Below are 18,917 nucleotides of genomic sequence, written 5' to 3'. Positions count from 1 at the left end.
TCCAAGCCCTCCCTCTGTGGCGTTACATGCATCCAAAGCTGTCATTTAGCCTTAGGTGTAAATTGCAGGGCCAGTTTGGGAAGTAAGTTGGGAACAAACTCAGGGACAGTCAGAGTGACACCCCCCGCCTCCCTTAAATCCAGTGCCTCTTGCCCACACCCCACCCCTGGCAGTGCCCACTGGAAGGCCAGCAGGCTCCAGGGCTCCACTGGCAACTGGGGCTGAAGGAGCCTTGTGAGTCCAGGTAGGTTCTCGGGGTTTGCTCTGTGTTTCTCTTTCCAGCCTCAGCTTTTCCCAGGGCTTATTATCAGCAAAGGTGACAAGGCCCCTGATGGCAGGAAGCTGGCTGCGGGCTCAGGGTGCTGACCCTTAAGCCCTGGGGGCACCTCTCGGCCAATAGTCCCTTTGAAACAGGGCAGCTGTCCCTGAGGAGGGAGCAGGCTGGGGAGGAGCTCTCAGTCTCCCACACCCTGGGACCCTTGCAGGAGGCCCTGTGTGAGGCAGGACTGCAGCCCTGCTGGCGGGACCGTCTTGGGCAGGTGTCCTGGGCAATTCCCTGGTCTCCATGGTCCCTGCCACGCTCGCCACGTGTCCCCTGTCCCAACCCTGAAACCCCTTTAGGCCCCCGTCCTCCCTCCCTCAGTTCCATTCCAGCCCCTCCTCCATGGGGAAGGTGGGCTCCATGCCTGCATCCCTTCTGGGTCAGAAGACACCTACTGGGCTGCCTCGGGGCCGCTCGGACCCCGGAATCCTCCCCAGCTCATCTCCACTCTGCTGCCCCCGCCCCAGTCCCAAGTGCATCCTCAGGGCTGTCACCACCCAGAGGTCCAGCAGGTGCCTCCTCTTTCAGCTCCTGCCCGTAAGAGGGGGCCTATCATCCGTCCATCCTCCACCCCCTCCCTGGGATGCCCTGAAAGGCTCCGCATCAGCATCCAGACACAACATCCTCGTCCATTTCCAATCCCTCCTTCCCACCTTTGGAGCTGCTAACCGGTCTCCCAGGCCAGAAAAATCCTCGCTCAGGTAGGACTATTGCTAGATCCTTCCAGACTCGCACCTGGATGGCAGCTTTGGAACTTAACAGCCAAACATATTATTTTGTTGTTTGGTTCCCCCGTGATGCTCCTTCTTGGAGTAATGCTGGGTTGGTGTCTTCTTTCCCAAATAGGGAAGAGTCACATGTTAAGGCAAAATTTGGGGGGAGGGGATTCAAAACAATTCCTACTTCACATATCATCTTGTCCCCACTGCGTTGCTTTCACCCCATGGCTTATCCCTGTTCACCCCTGAAGCTGCCCTCCTCCGGGTGGGGATGTGTCTCCTCAGATGGCAGCTCCTTCTAGTGATGGCTGCAGGGAGGAAAGGCCGGGACACATGTCTCTTCAGGTTGCAGTGGAAGGAGGCCATGGCCCTGAAGGCATGTCCTGGGTTCCCAGAGCCCAAGCTTTGGTCCTGGGCTCCCACCAACGGGCCCTGCTGAAATGCTGGGCTGTAGAGCAAAGGGTTCAAACCCATGGCTTTGGCATTTTTATCTGGGGTTCCCACTTCCTAACCATGCCACCTTAGAGAAGGGACTTAATTCCCTGAGCCTTAGTTTTGTCTCCTGTAGAATGGGGTTAAGTGGTACAATCCACAATCCATTTCTGAAACCCTTCAGATCAGATATGCTCCAGAATTCACAATTTTGCAGCTTCAGACAGGTGACTTGGTACATATACTCTATATGACATAACATCCCACTGGGGTCTGAAAGCGCCTTGTAATCAAACACGTTAGTGTTTGTGCAACTGAACTTTTGAACATTCACACTAATGAAATAAACAAAGACCATAAATTGTCTCATGTCCTTTCAGGTTAAACCTTGTTACCAAAGAATTTTTTAAGTATTATTTTCTATTTTCATTGACTTGGAGGGGTGGGATTGCAGATAGGGACCATTGTACCCTTTGTCTCTGTAGATAATGGCCCACAGCTCAAAGAGATAAAAAAATGTTCATGGGTTTGAGGCCAGACCCAACCCAGCTGTGAGCTTTGTGATAAGACAGTCTCCTGACAAGGCCAAGGATGATGTGTGGGGAGAATCATTCTGGAGCGGCTGTGCTGTTACCCAAGTGTCTGGGCCATTGGTTCAAACTCCACACATCCTGAGCCTCAGCCACCACAGGCCCCCGAGCCTTCTCCAGGCGTGTGACTTAATCCCCTCCAGAGCCGGATCTTTTTCTGATGGGTCCTCAGTGAAGACCACTGCCATGCCTTTGAGGAGACCCTCTTGACCATGTCCACTAACACGCCCTCCGAATCACCGTCCTCCAGTCTGGGCTCCCCGTTTTGAATCCTGAGACTCTTCCGCTTCCTGCAGCTGCTCTCCACCTGTGTGGCCTTCTCCCTGGTGGCCCGCGTGGGCACCTGGAGTGGGGCCATAAGTAATTGGTACCTGTTCATCTGGTGCTTCTGCTTCGTCGTGACCCTCATCATCCTCATAGTTGAGTTATGTGGGCTCCAGTCCTGCTTCCCCCTCGACTGGTACAACTTTTCCATCAACCGTGCCTGCCACGCCACCCTCGTCTGCCTCTCGGCCTCCATCGTCTTTGCCATCACCTACATCCAGTTCTTGCCTCAGGGCCCCACCCGGGACCACGCCATCGCTGCCACCGCATTCTCCTGCATCGCTGCTGTGGCTTATGCCACCGAAGTGGTCTGGACCTGGGCCTGTTACCTGCCAGGTGAGCTCACCAGTTTAATGGGTACCATGCATAGCCTGCTCAAACTTCTGCAGAATTTCGTGGCCAGTGTCATCTTCACCTTCATCTGCAGCCCCCACCTGTGCCAGCCCCAGCCGGCCCTGGTGTGGTGCGTGGCCGTGTACCCCATCTGCTTCCTCCTGGGGACCATGGCCCTCCTGCTGGGCTTGGTTGACTGCGACAATAGGCAGCCCATCTTCTGCATCTTCCTGTTGGGGCTGAGTCTGCTCTCCGTCCTCCCCTACGCCAGCGCCCTGGTCCTTTGGCCGCTCTACCAGTTCAGCAAGAAGTTCGGCGGCCATCCCCAGCGGTCCAGCGATGTGAGCTGCAGTGATGAGCTCCCCTCCACGATGTGCATCTGCGACCAACAACTGGCTGTGGCCATCCTGACAGCCATCAACCTGCTGACTTACATGGCCGACGCAGTGTACTGGGCCCTTCTCGTTTTTGTCAGGCACTGAGGATCATCCCAGGGGCTCCCAATTCCCACTTTTCTCTGAGTTCTTCTGTCCCCTGGTGTCCTCATCCTGTCCCCTCTCTCCCTGCTCACATCCTTCCCCATTCATCTCGCTCTCTTTCCTGTTTCCTCCCCTCCTTCCGCTCTGTCTCCTTCCTGTTTTGTGTGGTTGCCCAGATCCTGTTTTGCCTCTTTCTCTTGCTGCCCTCATCTTTTCTACATTTTCTGCTTTTTGGCCCTTTACTGGTCATCTTTGTTTTCTTGTCTCCTGTGTGCTGACCGCCTCTTCCCCTTTTCCTTCTTCTGATCCATCGGGACCCTGAGCTTCTTCCTCCTCTGCCCACCGCCCCCCTCCCACCTCCTAAGGTGCTGACTCCACATCACACAGCCCTCTGTGCAGCTGTTCACACCCCGGGCCTCCGGAGGGGCCTCACAGCCAAAGCATGCCTGTGCCCCTGGAGGTGCCTTCGTTGGTGTATGTGTGTAGGTTTACAGTGGGTGGCGTGGGTAGCTAGGGATTTGAACCCCTTTCTCCCAGTGGAGAAAAAAAAAAATCTCTGGAGGCCAGTGATTTCCAGTGACAGGAGGATTAAAGCAGAGACCCTGGATCCCTAGGCCTTAGCTGGTACTCAGCCCCAGCTGAAATTGGCTCCAGAATTTTTGCAGGCTTACTTAAACCCACTGCCTAGAGACCTTCTTAGAGGAAGCCAGGGGTGGATGCCTTCCATCCCAACTACGCTCTGCGGAATCAAAAAAGGAGCTGGCAGAGAACTGCACGGTCTTGAAGACAACCATCTGCAGTGTTTGTGAGGGGCAGCGATGTGGCCCTCCTGCCTCAGTGTTCAAAACAGCACGTCCTGCCTGTGCGGGGAGAAGAACATGGCCACTGCCAGCCTTAAAGCTGATGTTAGACTGGGTTTGTTTGTTTTTTTCCTGGTTAGGAGGTCACAAATTACTGGGTGGCCTTATTCTGAAGGAAAGTTTCTTTTCATTTTATTTTTGTTGGAGTGGTTTGAATGGGGTGGAGACTGCTGCTGCCATAGTCAAAGACACTGCAGTGACTGCGTGTGGTGCACACACGTGTGCTTCTGTGTGCCAGTTGCTTCTTGCTGCTGTTTCCTACTTCTCTGGGACTCATGAATAATGGCATCTATATAAATGTGCATAATTTTTTAAAAGTTCCTGGAGTTTCTGGTCCCCATCAGCCCCTGCTGTCAATCACGGAGAGAAGCTTTGTCCCTTCTACCACATCTATAATGTTAGTTTTTAAACCTTTTAAAGATAAAAGTAAGAAACCCCACAAAATCCACAGATCCTAATCGCCCCAAATTTGCCTAGAATTCAGACGCTGCCAAGCAGGTTTCCCTTCGCACCCAAAGCACCCTCTCAAGGCACCCCTCCCTCAGTCTCTCCCCCACCATGCCCCATCCCTCCAGCCTGCCCACCACCGCCGCAGCCAAATCCTAGGGAATGGACCAGCCTTAGGAAAGGAGAGGTGCGCCCCACCCCAATGCCCCTTATCTGGTCCCCTAGCTCTCAAAGGAGCCCTGCCAGCTCCTGGTGCCTCTGTTTAAAGGTGTGTGTTTGTGTGCATGCTGAGTGTGTGTGTGTGTGTGTGTGCCTCTGTGCTCCTGTGCATTCAGACCAGCAGCCCCTTACAGTAACTGGTGGTCAGAAACGCATCATAAGCCTTCTTCCTCTCTTACTCCCAGCCAGGATGTTCAGAGCCCAGCATCCTTGTGTCACCAGGGCCAGAGGGGCCAGGCAAGCAGAGCTCTGGGGGAGAGGCAGGGGAAGGACCCCCCCCACCAAGGCTGCCACTCACTCCAGTCCTGGGGTGAAGCATGAGTTCTTCACCCAGTGGCAGGTTGGATGGATGGGGAGGGCTCCCAGGAGGTGGTCCCCATGGCAAGAAAATCTTAAGAAGTAATGAAGTAAAATTGCTATTTTTAGGCAAGACCAGAAAAATTTAACATAAAAATGTTCTCTGCCCATTTGGCCTCCTCCCTTCCCTCTAGTGTACATTGTGCATCTGCATTCTGTGTTAACCCGACCTCCCCAAGGGAAGAAGTACCTGCTCCACCATAACGATGAATTTTTCTTCTTCTGGTGCCAGCCATGAACTCCTTAGAAGATAACAGTGCTTACTTATGACTTTATTAATATCACTGGCTGTATTACTTGTATTCTGCCTATTTTACAAGATTATTATTTCTTGCATTACCAAATGTGTAACTGAGCCTATGAGAAAAATAATGATGACCAAGTGAGTTGAAACGATTGACCTGATGTATAGTCTATAAGATCCGTGATTGTAGTAGTGTGACTCTAGATATGGGAAGAAGCAACAGGAGGGAACCATTTCCTGGAGCTGACAGACTAGTAAGACAGCTGGTCCAGAGGATTTTGGCTACTGTTAGCAGGACTAGGTGAGTAACAGCACCTTGAGTGCCCTGATATGGGCATTCCTAGCGCCTTGGGACAAATTTGCGATGAAATGCCTCCCAAACCCTGGTCAAAATTAAGGCCGAAAGGGAGAGGATTGTGAAATAAAAAATGTTGCCCACCACCCAGTTCTGCAAGAATCAAGTCATTAGCCACGGCAGTCACTGACCTGCAATCCACCCTGAAAGGAATTCAGGGCTAAGATCGGGATGAGGCACTCTGTGCTCTGGGAAAACTGGCAGAACTGGCCCTCAGTTAGATATTCGCAGGAGAAATTTTTTATGAACCCAGTTTCCTGCATCTTCCCATACTTAGAAAAACAGGAGTGCCAGTAACTAACGTATCTGTTCCTAGCAAATAACAGTGACCTTCTAACGAAATGTGTGCTTGATTGCACGCACCCCTCACCAAAATCACATGCATACTGGCTACCTACCCCGTACCTCTTCGGAACAGTTCTTAGAGCTTTCTGAAAGACTGTGTCCCAGGTTATAATCCTCAGGTTGGTGGGAATAAAATTTCCATTTTTTTCTTAGATTGACTATTGATTAATTTTTTTTCATTGGGAAAGCAAGTGTACATTGATCCACAAGTCTTGGTGCAAGTAATTTCATATTCTTATATTTCCCAAATCAAACTGAACACAACCCTGGGACTTCACTTCCCAGGAGGATGGAAATGCCTCTGTGGTTTAGTACAAGAATTACCCAGAATGGGCTCAGCTGAAGCACTCATTGTCCAAGTCTCATGGTTCATGAAAGCAGCTGCCCCATCCTTCCTCTTTGGTAGGGATTAAAGGTTACAATTTAATTTGTCACAGTTCCAAGGCAAGGTCCAGTCCTCTCACTATGGAGCTCAAAAGAAAGTGTAAAGGTCCTCTACTTAGTCCAACCCTGTTGTCATAGAGGAAGTGCAGCTGGACCCCAGGGAGAGGGCAGGACTTGTCCAGAGTCACCCCGTGTATGGCAGAGTCAAAGACAGGACCCAGGTTTCCTGGTTCCCAGGCCGGCTGCCTTTCCACTGCCCCACGCTGCCTGTTACAAGTGTGGCAGCAGCGTCCTCCAGGCTGGGCTTGTGCCCCATCCACCCTAGTTCTGCTACAAACCTGCCACGTCACCCTGAGGAGGTCACTCACTGCTGGGTGAGTCAGTTTCCTCATCTGCAAGATGGGGGAGGGGGTGCCAGAGACCCCTGGTCCCCTCCCAACCCTGCCTCTTCCCTGAGCTCTTTCCTGCTGGGAGTACAAAGGGGCTGATTCCAAATAATGAAAGAGGAGTCGGAAGGCCACAGTGAGAGAGAGGCAGATCTGGGGTTCACAGCTGGGTCCACAGTCACATCTACTCTGACTGCAGTCAAGTGGCGCCACTGCCCTGGTCTGGTCCCCCTGGGGATGAACCGTGAGTAGTCTGGAGGGAAGAGCCCAAGAGATCTGGTTTCTAGTTCCAATTCTGCCACAGTGTAACTCATGACCACAGATTAGTCTACTCCCTGCTCTGAGCCTCAGTTTCCCACCCATGAGGTGAGCAGATTGGGCTAAAATCGTGGTCTGGAGCGCTAGGGTTCTGGTGAGGCAGTGGGGTAGCAAGTAGGGTGTTGGCCTCACCCAGCACCTTCTCTACCCCGAGCAGCCTGGCGCGAATCAAGCTCCGCCCAAGATCTCATTTGAAAATAAGATTGAACAGGTTGGACACAACTATGTGCTCATCTTTAGGATGCTGGTTCATAAACCATGGTACAGACAGAAGAGGGAGTACTATACAGCTGGAAAAAAGAGGATACTCTCAAAATAATGATGAGGAAATATATCCAAGGTATATTAAGTAAAAACAGTAAGATACAGAATGATGTCTAGTATGCTATTTGATGTAATGAAATGGGGAGAAATACAAATAAATACATCTGTATACAATTGGTTTGCATCAAGAAGCGCGGGAAGGACTCCCGTGAGTGCAGTGGAGCAGTTACCTGGTCCTGGTGGGGGAAGGGAGCTGAAGGGAGAGTGGATGGAGTCTCAGCGAGAAATGACGTTCCTCAATATATGTCTTTTTAGAGCATTTTGATTTTCAACCATGTAAATATATTACCTTTTTAAGAAAACAAAATTTAAGTATGAAGATATGCCAAATGGAGAAGAAGGGTCAGGGGAGGGATGGTTGGCCAGATGGTCTCCATATTCCGTGCAGCTTTGATGGACAGGCTGGGGGAGGAGCTAAGAGATGCCCGCACATCCCTGTCTCGAAAGGCAGAGGGATGAGAGGCACCTTGAGCCCAGGGGCCTGGGGAGGGGGAGCCATGGCCCCCAAGTCCACCTGCTGGGTGGCTAGCACCTCCCACAGCTCCTTAGCACACACAGTTGATGGAGAAGCCCCCAGTACCCAGTCCTCAGGCCCTTCCCTTGCTCCCTGCCTGGCCTGGGCTTGCTGTCTCCCGGGGCAGCGGCCTGAGGCTGCCCTCATCAGCCGGCCAGCCAGAGCCTCCTCCACACAGGGGTGACTCCAGGTCACACCAGCCCCAGACTGTGGCCTGCACTGCTTCCAGAACAGAGTCCAGGGCATGAACATTCCCATTCTCTGGCTCTGGACCAACTTCTCGGAAAAATCACGGAGCTGGCTTCTTCTCTCATGCTGCCTCGGGCACCTGGCTGCCCACCCCAGGGACACGCCACTGGCTGCCAACCCATGTGGCCCTGGTCTGTGGCTGGCTCCTGTTCTCGGGTCTCTCTAGGGAGGTGGGTGGCCCGAAAGAGGGTGGCAAGGCTCCAGTCAGTCCCCGTGTGAGGTCTCCACGCTCTCTATGGCATTTTCTGTCTGGCTCACCAGTAGGCAGTGGTCTGGCTGGGATGGGGCACTGCAGCCAGAGCAGGACAGATGGTGTCCAGGAGATGATTCCTGGACCCAAGAGAAGAGGGAAGGGGCACAGCATTTACTGAGGTACCATTATGAGCTGAGCTCTGCAGTGAGACAGACTTGTATTCAAATCCAGGCTCTGTCAGGGAGTAACTGTGTGACCTTGAGCAAATGATGTAATGTACTCTCTGAGCCTCAGTTTCGTCACCTCTAAAACAGGGATGACAACAATAATATCCCTGAAGATGAAATGAAATAGAGGTTATAGTCACCTAGTCAGACTGTGGGTGCTGAGGAAGTATTGGCTATTCTCTCCCTCTTGAGTATAACTTGCAAGGCCAACGCCAAGCAGAGTTTCAGATCCTGAACCCACGTGGCTGGGTTCAAATCCCAGCTCTGCCACTTACTACCTGTGTGATCTTAGGCCAGCTAACCTCTCTGTGCCTGTGAAAATGGGGACAGTGAGTATATAGTTCATAGGGCTGCTGGGAGGAAAAAATGAATCCAGAGCAGTGCTTGACCTGCAGCGAGCACGACACGTGTGACCTCATAATTGTGTCAACAACAGCCCAGCTGCAGCCCAAGTCCTCATGGACCCTTTCTTAGCTGACAAAACGTGTGAGCTGTAATCTGAGGTCTCTTCCAGAGGCAGCTGGGCTGGTGAGGGTTCATCCTAGTTGGCCTTTTCTGGGTCTGCTTCTGACCAGGGGTGGGGAGATGGGGGGCGGGTGCTCAGATCAAGCCCATCCCCTCACCTCCACTCCAACCAGCATCTGTTTCCCATAAAACAGTCCAGCGCTTTGCCTGGAAGGAGAGTGAGCTTCCTCAGGAAACAAAGTTCTCCAAAACCACCCATCTGGGCAACCAGGCTGCTCATGGAGTGGGAGTGTGGGTCTCTCTGGGCCTCCTTCCCTCCTTACATTGGCCCTGACAAGCCTTAGGGCCAATGACACCCTCTTAGCACTACTGCCAAGGGAAGTCACTCCCCTTGTCCCGGCTGCAGCCTGCCTGTCCCTTGGGCTCCCAGCTGCCCACTGCTGCCAGCAGCACAGCATCCCTCAGGCCACCTGGTGACCGCAGTGGTCCAAGTCCGTGCTGAGCTGGGGCCAGCTGCCCATCAGCCCTGACCACTGTGCCCCAGTAACACTCTTGTTGCTAGTCTGGGACCACTCCTTATGCAAATCCCTTAAAAGAAAGAGCTTGTGGTTCTTCTGGTGCTTCAGGCAGAAGGAGGCACTTCCAGAATATTCTCTTCTTGAACCCTGGCAGAGTCTGGCAGGGCCCCAGATCCCTCCATCATGTCTCACTATCTGTCCCCTTCCCAAGGGCCTTGGCACCCCTGCTTTCTCTTCTCCCCTCCCACACATTCGGTAAAACTTTGTTCTTGGTGTCAACCAGAACTTGCTCAAATATAGGCACATAAAGACACAGTTGTCTGTATCTTCAAGCAAATAGGACAGCTCAGCCACCAGCCCATTAGTAGGAAGTCATTACTTATGTATTGAAACAAGCCTGATATGTTATCGGTATATTGTAAGGGTCCTATTACCAAATAGAATGCAAAACTTCACATTCACTTTCAAGTGAAACATGAGGCTTCAAATATAAACAGTAGAATATAGATCCACCAAGTAGGGGTATCTTCTCCTTTGTTCACTGATGTATTCCCAGTGCTGAGAAGAGGGCCTGGCACATTGAGGTGTTTGTTGAATGAATATTACACAAGCTTACAGCCTCAGGATCCAGGCTGGACCTCCTGACCTGGATACATTCCATCCCTTCTGCCTTTAGGCGAAATGTTTGAGAATCATTGGATCATGTTTTATCTCATTTAATCCTCCTAACAACCCCATGACCTTGTGTGATGTATACCTCCAAGGAGGGGAACCATTGAGAGCCTGAACTCCCCCCATATTTGAGGATGCGTGAGTTTTGGTGAATGACCGGGCCTCACTGTCAATAAGAAACTTAAAAGGCCAGATAAACATTTGTCCTGCCCCACAAATGGGGCCTGGACACACACCTAAGGAGCAGGGGTCACACAGACACCAGGTCAGATCGGAATTCATTCAACTTGAGCCTACAGTAGCATCCAGTGTGTACTTCCAGTGGCCACGGTGCCTGGACCAGCTGCCCTTGGCTGTGCCCTGGCTGCCCAGCAACCCTTCTTCCTGGTCGGAGCCTGATCTAAGCATGGTCCCTCCCTAATAATTCTTGAAGCTACTCAACATCCTTCTAGTACAGTTGTTCTTTGCTTAAGTTGCCAGAGATATTCTCTGCAGGGTGTAATCAAGAGCCTTCATGTCTAAACACAAATGCTATTATCCCCATTTTCTGGATGAAGAAACTGAGGCTTAGAGTAGCATTGACTGAGCAGAGTACTACCACATGTCAGGCTGTGCTCTGGTCTCAGTTCAAGGGGTGGGAGGGGGTGCAGATTAGACCTGTAAGGGGGCAGTTTCAGTAAAACATGATCGAAAGTTACTCAAGGGGCCAGGGAAGGTGGAGTGTCTGGGGGTGGCAGGAGAGGCTTTACAGAGGAAGTGGCACAAGTTGAGACTTGGAGAGGAGGGGGAGGAATTTTCTAGGTGTATAGTGTTACGGGTGCGAGTGTTATTCTGGAGGCTGGAGTGAATGGTGAGGGAGACCATGACAGGAGGTGATGCAGGAGAAGAAGGTGGAGGCCACTTACTGAGGGGCCTGGCCTGCCTTATTAATGAGTTTGGATTTTGGAGCAGGCTGCCAGGTTGTAAGAAACAGAAATCGATGTTTGCTGATTTCATCAGAAAATTGATTTATTTGGAGAATATATGGTAACTTGAGGAAGTACTAAGGGTCTAGGCAGTGAGAACACCTGCTTTGTCAGAGTGCTGCTGATGGGATAAATGAGCAATAGTTTGCAGGCTTGAATGAATCCACAGTGTTCAAACCTCTTGGATACAGGGACCAATTGGTGTAGCTTGAGAAGGCCAGAAACTCTTGATTCTTGATAATACCCATCAGGTCTGCGTACTATAGAGGAGTAGATCGCAAAGAAATGATGAAGTGTTATTTCTAAAAGAAAAAAAAATTATCCAAGTCTAGTGGGTAGTTGTGTAACAACTACCCACTAGACTTGACTTTGAAAGATATTTTGAGCAGAAGAATAACAAGTTTTTGACTTTTAGGAAGACAAAGTGGAATAAGGAATGAAGGAAAGCAAGACTGTAAATAAGGTGCCAGTGGAAGAAAATTTAAATAAAATCCAGGAGAGTGATGATGAGGTCATGAGCAGTGAAGATGAGAGTAACTCCAAAGACCTCCTGCAGTTACTGAGAGTAACTGCAGGAGGTATTTGGAGAATGATTGGATATGGGGAGTGAAAGAGAGACAGAGGAGCTAAGGAAAGCCCTGGATTCTGGCTTAAGTGACTGGATGGGTGTATCAAGTCATGAAACCAAGAGAGAAGTACATGAGGAAGGTAAAATGGGGATTATGATTCTAGGTAGAATTGTGTGACTTGCTGAGTTTGAAGTGCCTGTGGATAGTCCAACTGGACAGGTTAGGAGTTTAAGAAAGAGGCTAGTGAGTCATTCCCTAAAGGGGTAATTGAAGTTATGGACATAAGTATAAATTCCCAGGGAGACTAGGCAGAGTGAGAAGCAGAGATGGCGGAGAAGAAAGTACGGAGGAAACAGTGATATTTAAGTGGCAGGCAGAAGAGGAATCTGCAGAGAAGTAGGCAGTGAGCTGGAAAGAATCAGGAGAGGTTCATGTCATAAAAAAAATAATAGAGAAGAGAGTGCCAGGAGGGTGTGGTCAACATGGTTAAATGCTGCAGAGATAAGCAGAGATCTCATGAGATAAGCACTGAAAAGGGTTCTTTGGATTTGACCATTTGAAGATCATTGAGAGCCTTGCTTAGAGCTTTTTCATGAAGTTCTCAGGACAGAAGCCAGTGTATTGGAGAGGGAGAAGGAGAAGGGAAGACAGTAAATATATGCTTCTCCTGGGGTAGCTACTGGCTGTAAGGGGAAGGAGAGATATGGTCATAGCTCGAGAGGAACCAAGGGTCAGGGGAACCTAGATGATGAATTTGCAGAAGGCCATCTACTATTGCTTGACTTCAACCCAATGGAATATCCAAATACTGACTCAAGGTCCAAAGGGGAAAAATATTTTTTAATGCCCCCAACATGATAAAACATGAATCATGAGGATAGTGGATGAAATCGGTTAGTAAATAGCAAATATCTTTATTTGTTATCAAATAGTGTGAACATTCAGCTCTTTTTGGGTCAAAACAGGAAATAAAGAAGAAGATGGTAAAAGTTGTTATTGTGGAGGAACCTGCTGCTACCACCTCAGAGTTATCCTTCTTGTTTTCTTCATCAACCCAGTTCTGAGAGAAGTACATTAATGTTTCCAACTGTTATCACTGCTTTATGTATATCTCCTCATTATTCTCTCAGTTCTTATTTTATCCACACTGTGCAATATAGCAGCCAGTAGATATGTGTGGCTATTTAAATTTTTAACTAATTAAAATCAAATGGAATTAAAAATTCAACCCCTCAGTTTCACCAGCAACATTTCAAGCACTCTATACCCACATGTTGTTAGCAGCTACTGTATTGGACAGGGCAGGTACAGAACATTTCTATAATTGCAGAAATTTCTACTGGACTGCCCTGCTGCATATATTCTAAGGCTATATTGTTAGATGCATATATGTTTGTGTTTGTTACATCGTCTTGATCGATGTTCATTTTATCAATTCATAAAATACCTCCTAGTTCCTTATGATGTTTGTTACCTCAAATTCTATTTGTCAGAATTTAAATTTGTAACCCAGGCTTTAGTTGATTTACATTTACCCAAAGTATCTTTCTCCACATTGTTTCATTCCCTGCCACACCTGAAAATTACACAATCAACACAAACGTTTCAGGCTTTTGGCTACTCAAAGTGATAAGGGAATCACAGAAAAGGAGATTTTTGACACAAAATTGAGCCTACCAACTTTGTTGAAAGAGTCCACTACAAAATTCATGCTCGTTGATTCAAGTCAGTTTCATTTTCGTTTTTATTCAGCAACTTCTTTTCTGCTTTTGTTGATTTCTTACTGAATTTCCCCTGGGGAATAGTGAGAAAATTACTGTTTCCTTAAATTCCATCAGTCCCTCTTGTAGGCTGAAAAATATTCCCCGGAGAGATTTCCATGTCAAATTCTTGTACCCTGTGAATGTTACTTTATTTGGGAAAAATACCTTTGCGGATCTAATTAAGTTAAAGGTCTTGAGAGAAGAAGCTAATCCTGGATTTCTGGGTGGGCCCTAAATTCGATCATAAGTATTCTTATCAAAGAGAGGCAGGACTTCCCTGGTGGTCCAATGGTTAAGAATCCAATGCAGGGGGCACGGGTTCAATCCCTGGTCGGGAACAAAGATCCCGCATGCAGAGCAGTGCAGCCAATAAATAAATAAATAAAACAAAGAGAGGCAGATGGAGGTTATAGACCAACACACACAAAGAAAGCTGTGCGAAGATGGAGGCAGAGACGGGAGTGATGCTGCCAGAAGTCCTGGAACACAGTGGGATGCCAGCAGTGACCCTCAGCTAGAAGAGCAAGGAATAGATTCTTCCCCAGGGCCTCCAGAGGAGTGTGGCCCAGCTGACAGCAGGAGTTCAGATATCTGGCCTCCTGAACTGTGAGAGAATAACTTTCTGTCATTTTAAGCCATCAAGGTTATGGTAACTTGTTTCAGCAGCCTTAGGAGACTAATATCTTCCCATAGCTCCTATATCTTCAGCTGAAAACCAGAACTACAGCTCTATTTCTTGCAATGGGATTTGTAATTTCTCAGCTTCTCCCAACTATAGTTCAAAATATCTCTGTATCTCCACCTTTTCTAACCCCTCTTCTTTTGGTGTAGTCATAACTGTCCTTCCTTCTATCCATGGTTAACTTCTGTATTTATGCTCTATCCCATCTCCTAAACTCCACAACCCTGGACCTTCAGTTACCCTCTCTGAATAGCATCACTTTGCTGTTGCTGTTTAAAAATAATTATAGAATATTTTAGGTATTGAGAGGCATATAAATAATATAACAAACACTTGTGCACCTATCACCTAAAACAATTAATAATACAGTTGAAGCTCCCTGTGTTTCTCTTTCCAGTCCAATTTACCTATCTCTCCCATTGCATTTTATTTAAGTTCTTCTAAAAATAATACCCAAACCATTTTTTTAAAGTAAGTAACATACCAAGGCTTACAATAGAAAACCAATGCTCCCCTGGCCAAATCCCCCCATCCTCAACAACTGCTACCCAAAGGTAAGCATTTTCAACTCACTTAATTCTCTTTTATGATAGTTACCTCTATATTTCAATATAGCATGCTTATACTGTTGTTTATTTCTTTTCCTATTTGGAATATTATTTCCTGACTCCTTCCTATGAAATGTAAAGGTAAGAGGTATGCACACCCTTTCTCTATCTTTTTTTTTTTAAGATTTTTTTTGATGTGGACATTTATAAAGTCTTCATTGAATTTGTTACAATATTGCTTCTGTTTTATGTTTTGGTTTTTTTGGCCGGGGGGCATGTGGGATCTTAGCTCCCAGACCAGGGATCAAACCCACACCCCCTGCATTGGAAGGCAAAGTCTTAATCACTGGACCACCAGGGAAGTCCCCCCTTTCTCTATCTTCTCAAAATAGTTATATCATGATTTTGCAGGGTTAAATCAATGCTCAGTGTTTATATTTGTATGACTACAGAAATATTGACAAAAGGGTGTATTTCTACTATTCTTGTACATTCTTTGTTTCTTAGCATTAATAATCATCTCATATTTTATTTTGCTTAGTTTTCTATGTGCCTGAAATTGCCTAACCAATAGAACTACAGATCTCCTTTCGGTGTGGTTCCCTTTTTCATTTAGAGATATCCAGGTCTCCCTGGAATCCTGCTGCAGTCTGAGTTGTCTCTTCTCTGGACTCAATATACACTGTCACCTGGAGACATCCCTTCCCCATCCTCCCCGGAGCATCCTTTGCCTGTCATACTGGTTCTTCTCTTTTTTTGGTTTCCTCCTGCATTTGGGTGGACCACATCCTCCAATAGCTTTTTTAACAAGAAATATGGCAGATAAGTTTTTGAAAGTGTAGAATTTTTACACAATCTTTATTTTGTCTTCATATTGGACCTGTAGTTTGGTTAGTTATGGCATTTTAGCAGGTAAATAATTTTCCTTCAGAATTTTGAGACATGACATCAATTGTCTTCAAGCTTCCAGCCTTAAGAAGTCTGATGTCTTTCTGACTCCTGGTCTTCAATGTGTACCTTATTACACTGCTTTGGCTGTCTAGGGTATTCTCTTTACACCCAGGGATTTAATTTCCACAGTGATGTGCCTTCCAGTAGGTCTTACTTTAGACCTCTTGCCAAGCATGCAGTGAGTCTTAGGAAATTCATACCCTTCAACTCTGAGAAATTTTCCTCCTCTGTTTTCTTTCTTCTCTCTAGAAATCCTAATTGTTAGATATGAAATTCCTAGATAGAGCGTCTAATTTTCTTATCTGTTCTGTCTTATTTTCTATCTCTAAACATCTCAGTCTATTTTCTGAAAGATGGACTAGACTTCATCTCCCAATATTTTTATCGAATTTAAAATTTATGCGATGGTATTTTTAATGGTGAGGAGCTCGTTTTGTTCTTTAAATATTCCATTTAAAATAATGTTATTATTCACAGTAGAACATTCCAAGTAGTGAGAGCTGCATTTGCAAAGGCTCTGAGATGACAAAGAGGAATTGGAAGAAGTTCTCAGCGGCTGGAGGGAGGGAGGGAGGTGATGAGTCTGGAGAGGTAGAAAGGGGTCTGAGCTTGCAGCGCTTTGGAGGTGACGTTTCGGCGTTTGTGTTTCATCCTAAGGGAGCAGAGAGAAGCCTTCGAAGGTCTCTTAGTTTGAGTTTACTCCAAGCAGAAATTGAGGGAAAGAATGGAGATAGAGGCATCAGCTGGAGGCTTATGGCAGGCGTCCAGGTGAGAGGGATGGATGGATCTGGACCAGGTGGTGACTCTAGAGAGGAAGAAGAGTGGGTGGATTCACAAGTGTGTTGTGAAGAGCATCTGTGAAAGTGGTGCCACTGACCGAGATGGAAAGATGAGGAAGGATCAGTGTGTGTTGTCGGGGGCAGGGCGATTCAAGAGATGGGATTGGACATGGTGAGTGTGAGGTGTCCTGAGACATCCAAGGGGAGAGATCAGGAGGCAGTTGGATATGACTCTGGATCTCAATAGAGATCAGCTCTGGAGGCAGGAATTGGGGAGTTGTCACTATACAGCCTAATCACTTCATTCAGAACCTTCTTAAATGTCACATCCATAGAGCAGCCTGCCCTGCCCACCCACCTAAAATAGCAGCCTTGCCCTTCACCACATTTCAATAATGCTCTTCTCATCTGTCATACTTTTTCATGGCATTCATCATCCACTGACCTGATATTATGTATTGATATGCATATTCTCCATCACCTGCACTAGAGTGTAAGCTCCATGAGGGCAGAGCTATTGGTTCTGTTCTGCTCTCTGTCCAGTGCCTAGAACAGTGCCTGGCACACACTCGGGGCACAATAACATTTGTCGACTGAGTGGACTCTTAAAGCCACTGGACTGGACGAGGACAAGAAGGCACACAAAGAAGAGGTGGCCTGGGCCCAAGTCCTGAGGACCTGAGACACTCAGACGATGGGAGAGGAGGAGGAGGAGGAGGGGGAGAAAGACAGAGGAGAGGCTGAGCAGCAGGAGGAAAATCACTCCAGAGAAGGGTTTCCTGACCCAGGTGAATGATGCTGAGAGGTCTAGTGATGAGAAGGGAAATACATCTTGAGTTGCCAGCATGGTACTCACTGGTGACCTGGTGAGAGCGGTTTCCATGGAGAGGTGGGAACAGAAGTCAGAGCTGGGCTTAGAGCAAATGAGAGGAGGGGAAATGGAGAGAGGGGTGTGTAGATCGTGTTCAGGATGCTTGTGGAGAAAGAGTGCAAAGGACAATAGCTGGGAGGATGTAGAATCGAGGGTTTGCTTTTGTTTTGTTTTAAACTAGGAGAAGCTACAACATGCACTGCACATAGCAGATGCCAATAAATATTGGTTAAATTCCCTTTTCCAGTGTCTGGGGCTGAAAGCCAGGCTCCCTGAGTGCTGACCGTCACTCACCCATTGTCCTGGGATACTTTCCTCTCCAAGCCAGGGATGGGACTTGTGCTGCTACAGAAGGAGATTGGATTTGTCAGTTCCCCTCCACGGTGAGGAATTCCCAAGCATCTTCTCCCCTAATGTGATTCCACTCCCAGACTTAACACTTAATCTCTGTATGACTTTGGTCAAGTTACTCAACCTCCCTGTACCTCAGCTGCCTCATCATAAATGAGCAGAATAATAGCATCTTCTATACATGAGATCATACGTGGGAAGCACCTAGAACTGTGCCTGGTGCCGAGCGAGCCCTTGAGAAATGTCGGCCACTGTGTTACTTGGTCCTCACGCTGCGCTGGGCTGTGTGATGTGTGCTCGCTGAGGGAAGGAGAGGAGCTCTGTCGGGTGGGGCAGCTTAAGGAGGAAAGGATGTTTAGGTCAGACACGAGACCTCTTATTCCAGTGCCGGCTGAGAATGGATTCATCCCTCCGTCCTTCCTTCCTTCCATCACTCCATCCACCTCCTCACTCCCTGGCAGAGCACCAGGGCCTGTGGCAAGTTCTGGGAATAATGAGATGAGCGGTGGAGTAGCCCTGACCCCAAGGATCTCACAGGAGAGTGAGGAGGAGAGAGGGAAACCCAGGCAGCACGACCCCAGGTGTGTGGGGACCCAGGTAGGTCAGGAGTCTAGAGGGGCAGCAGGAGCAGCTGTTTTATTAGGATCAGTGGTGATGCTGCTGTTTATGGGCCCCCACCACCCCCAGCCCCGGGCTGGACACCCTGCCTATGGGATCTCAGTCCCCTTCTCAGCCCCTTTGATGGCCGGGGACCCTGAGCCCACAGAGGGAGACACTCAAGCCAGGTCGGCTGACTGAAGCTGGGGTCTCTCTAGAGCATCAACCCATGTGCTTCCCACGTGACTGTGCTTCCCTCCACTGAGAAGCTGGCTGGGCAGGAGGCAGGGAGCCCGGGAGAGGGGCAGGGGCCACAGCACACGCTGCCCTCTGGGGACTGACCCTCACCTTGGGGGCCCACCTGGGAGGTAGGGGGACCTCCCCAGCTTTTCTCTCCCCTGGGGGCATCCAAACCCCAGAGCCAGAAAGAAGAAGTCGGGGTAGGGATTTCCTTTGGGAAAACTTTTCCTCTGGGAATCCTGGTGCCTCTCCTTTCAAGGAAGCCTGAAGCCCTGGAAGGAACCTTGGGCTGGGAGTCAGGGAGCCTGGGGTCACCTTCCAGGCC

The 18,917-nt window shown here is 48.6% G+C and overlaps 1 protein-coding gene across 1 annotated transcript; it reads left to right on the top strand.

Moving 5' to 3' along the window:
- Nucleotides 1-26: 26 nt before the first annotated feature.
- Nucleotides 27-16,816, top strand: LOC309655631 (myeloid-associated differentiation marker-like; the record flags this gene model as incomplete). The annotated part of the gene is made up of 4 exons (XM_082450964.1): nt 27-82; nt 401-539; nt 644-859; nt 2,360-16,816. The coding sequence occupies 4 exons, from the start codon at nt 27-29 to the stop codon at nt 3,200-3,202; spliced, it is 1,254 nt and encodes a 417-aa protein (XP_082307090.1). The 3' UTR covers nt 3,203-16,816.
- Nucleotides 16,817-18,917: the final 2,101 nt, after the last annotated feature.

The sequence above is a fragment of the Balaenoptera physalus genome, assembly GCF_965194825.1.
Source record: "Balaenoptera physalus genome assembly, chromosome: 2".
Classification (NCBI taxonomy): Eukaryota; Metazoa; Chordata; class Mammalia; order Artiodactyla; family Balaenopteridae; genus Balaenoptera; species Balaenoptera physalus.
This window is presented reverse-complemented; position numbering and strand designations above follow the sequence as displayed.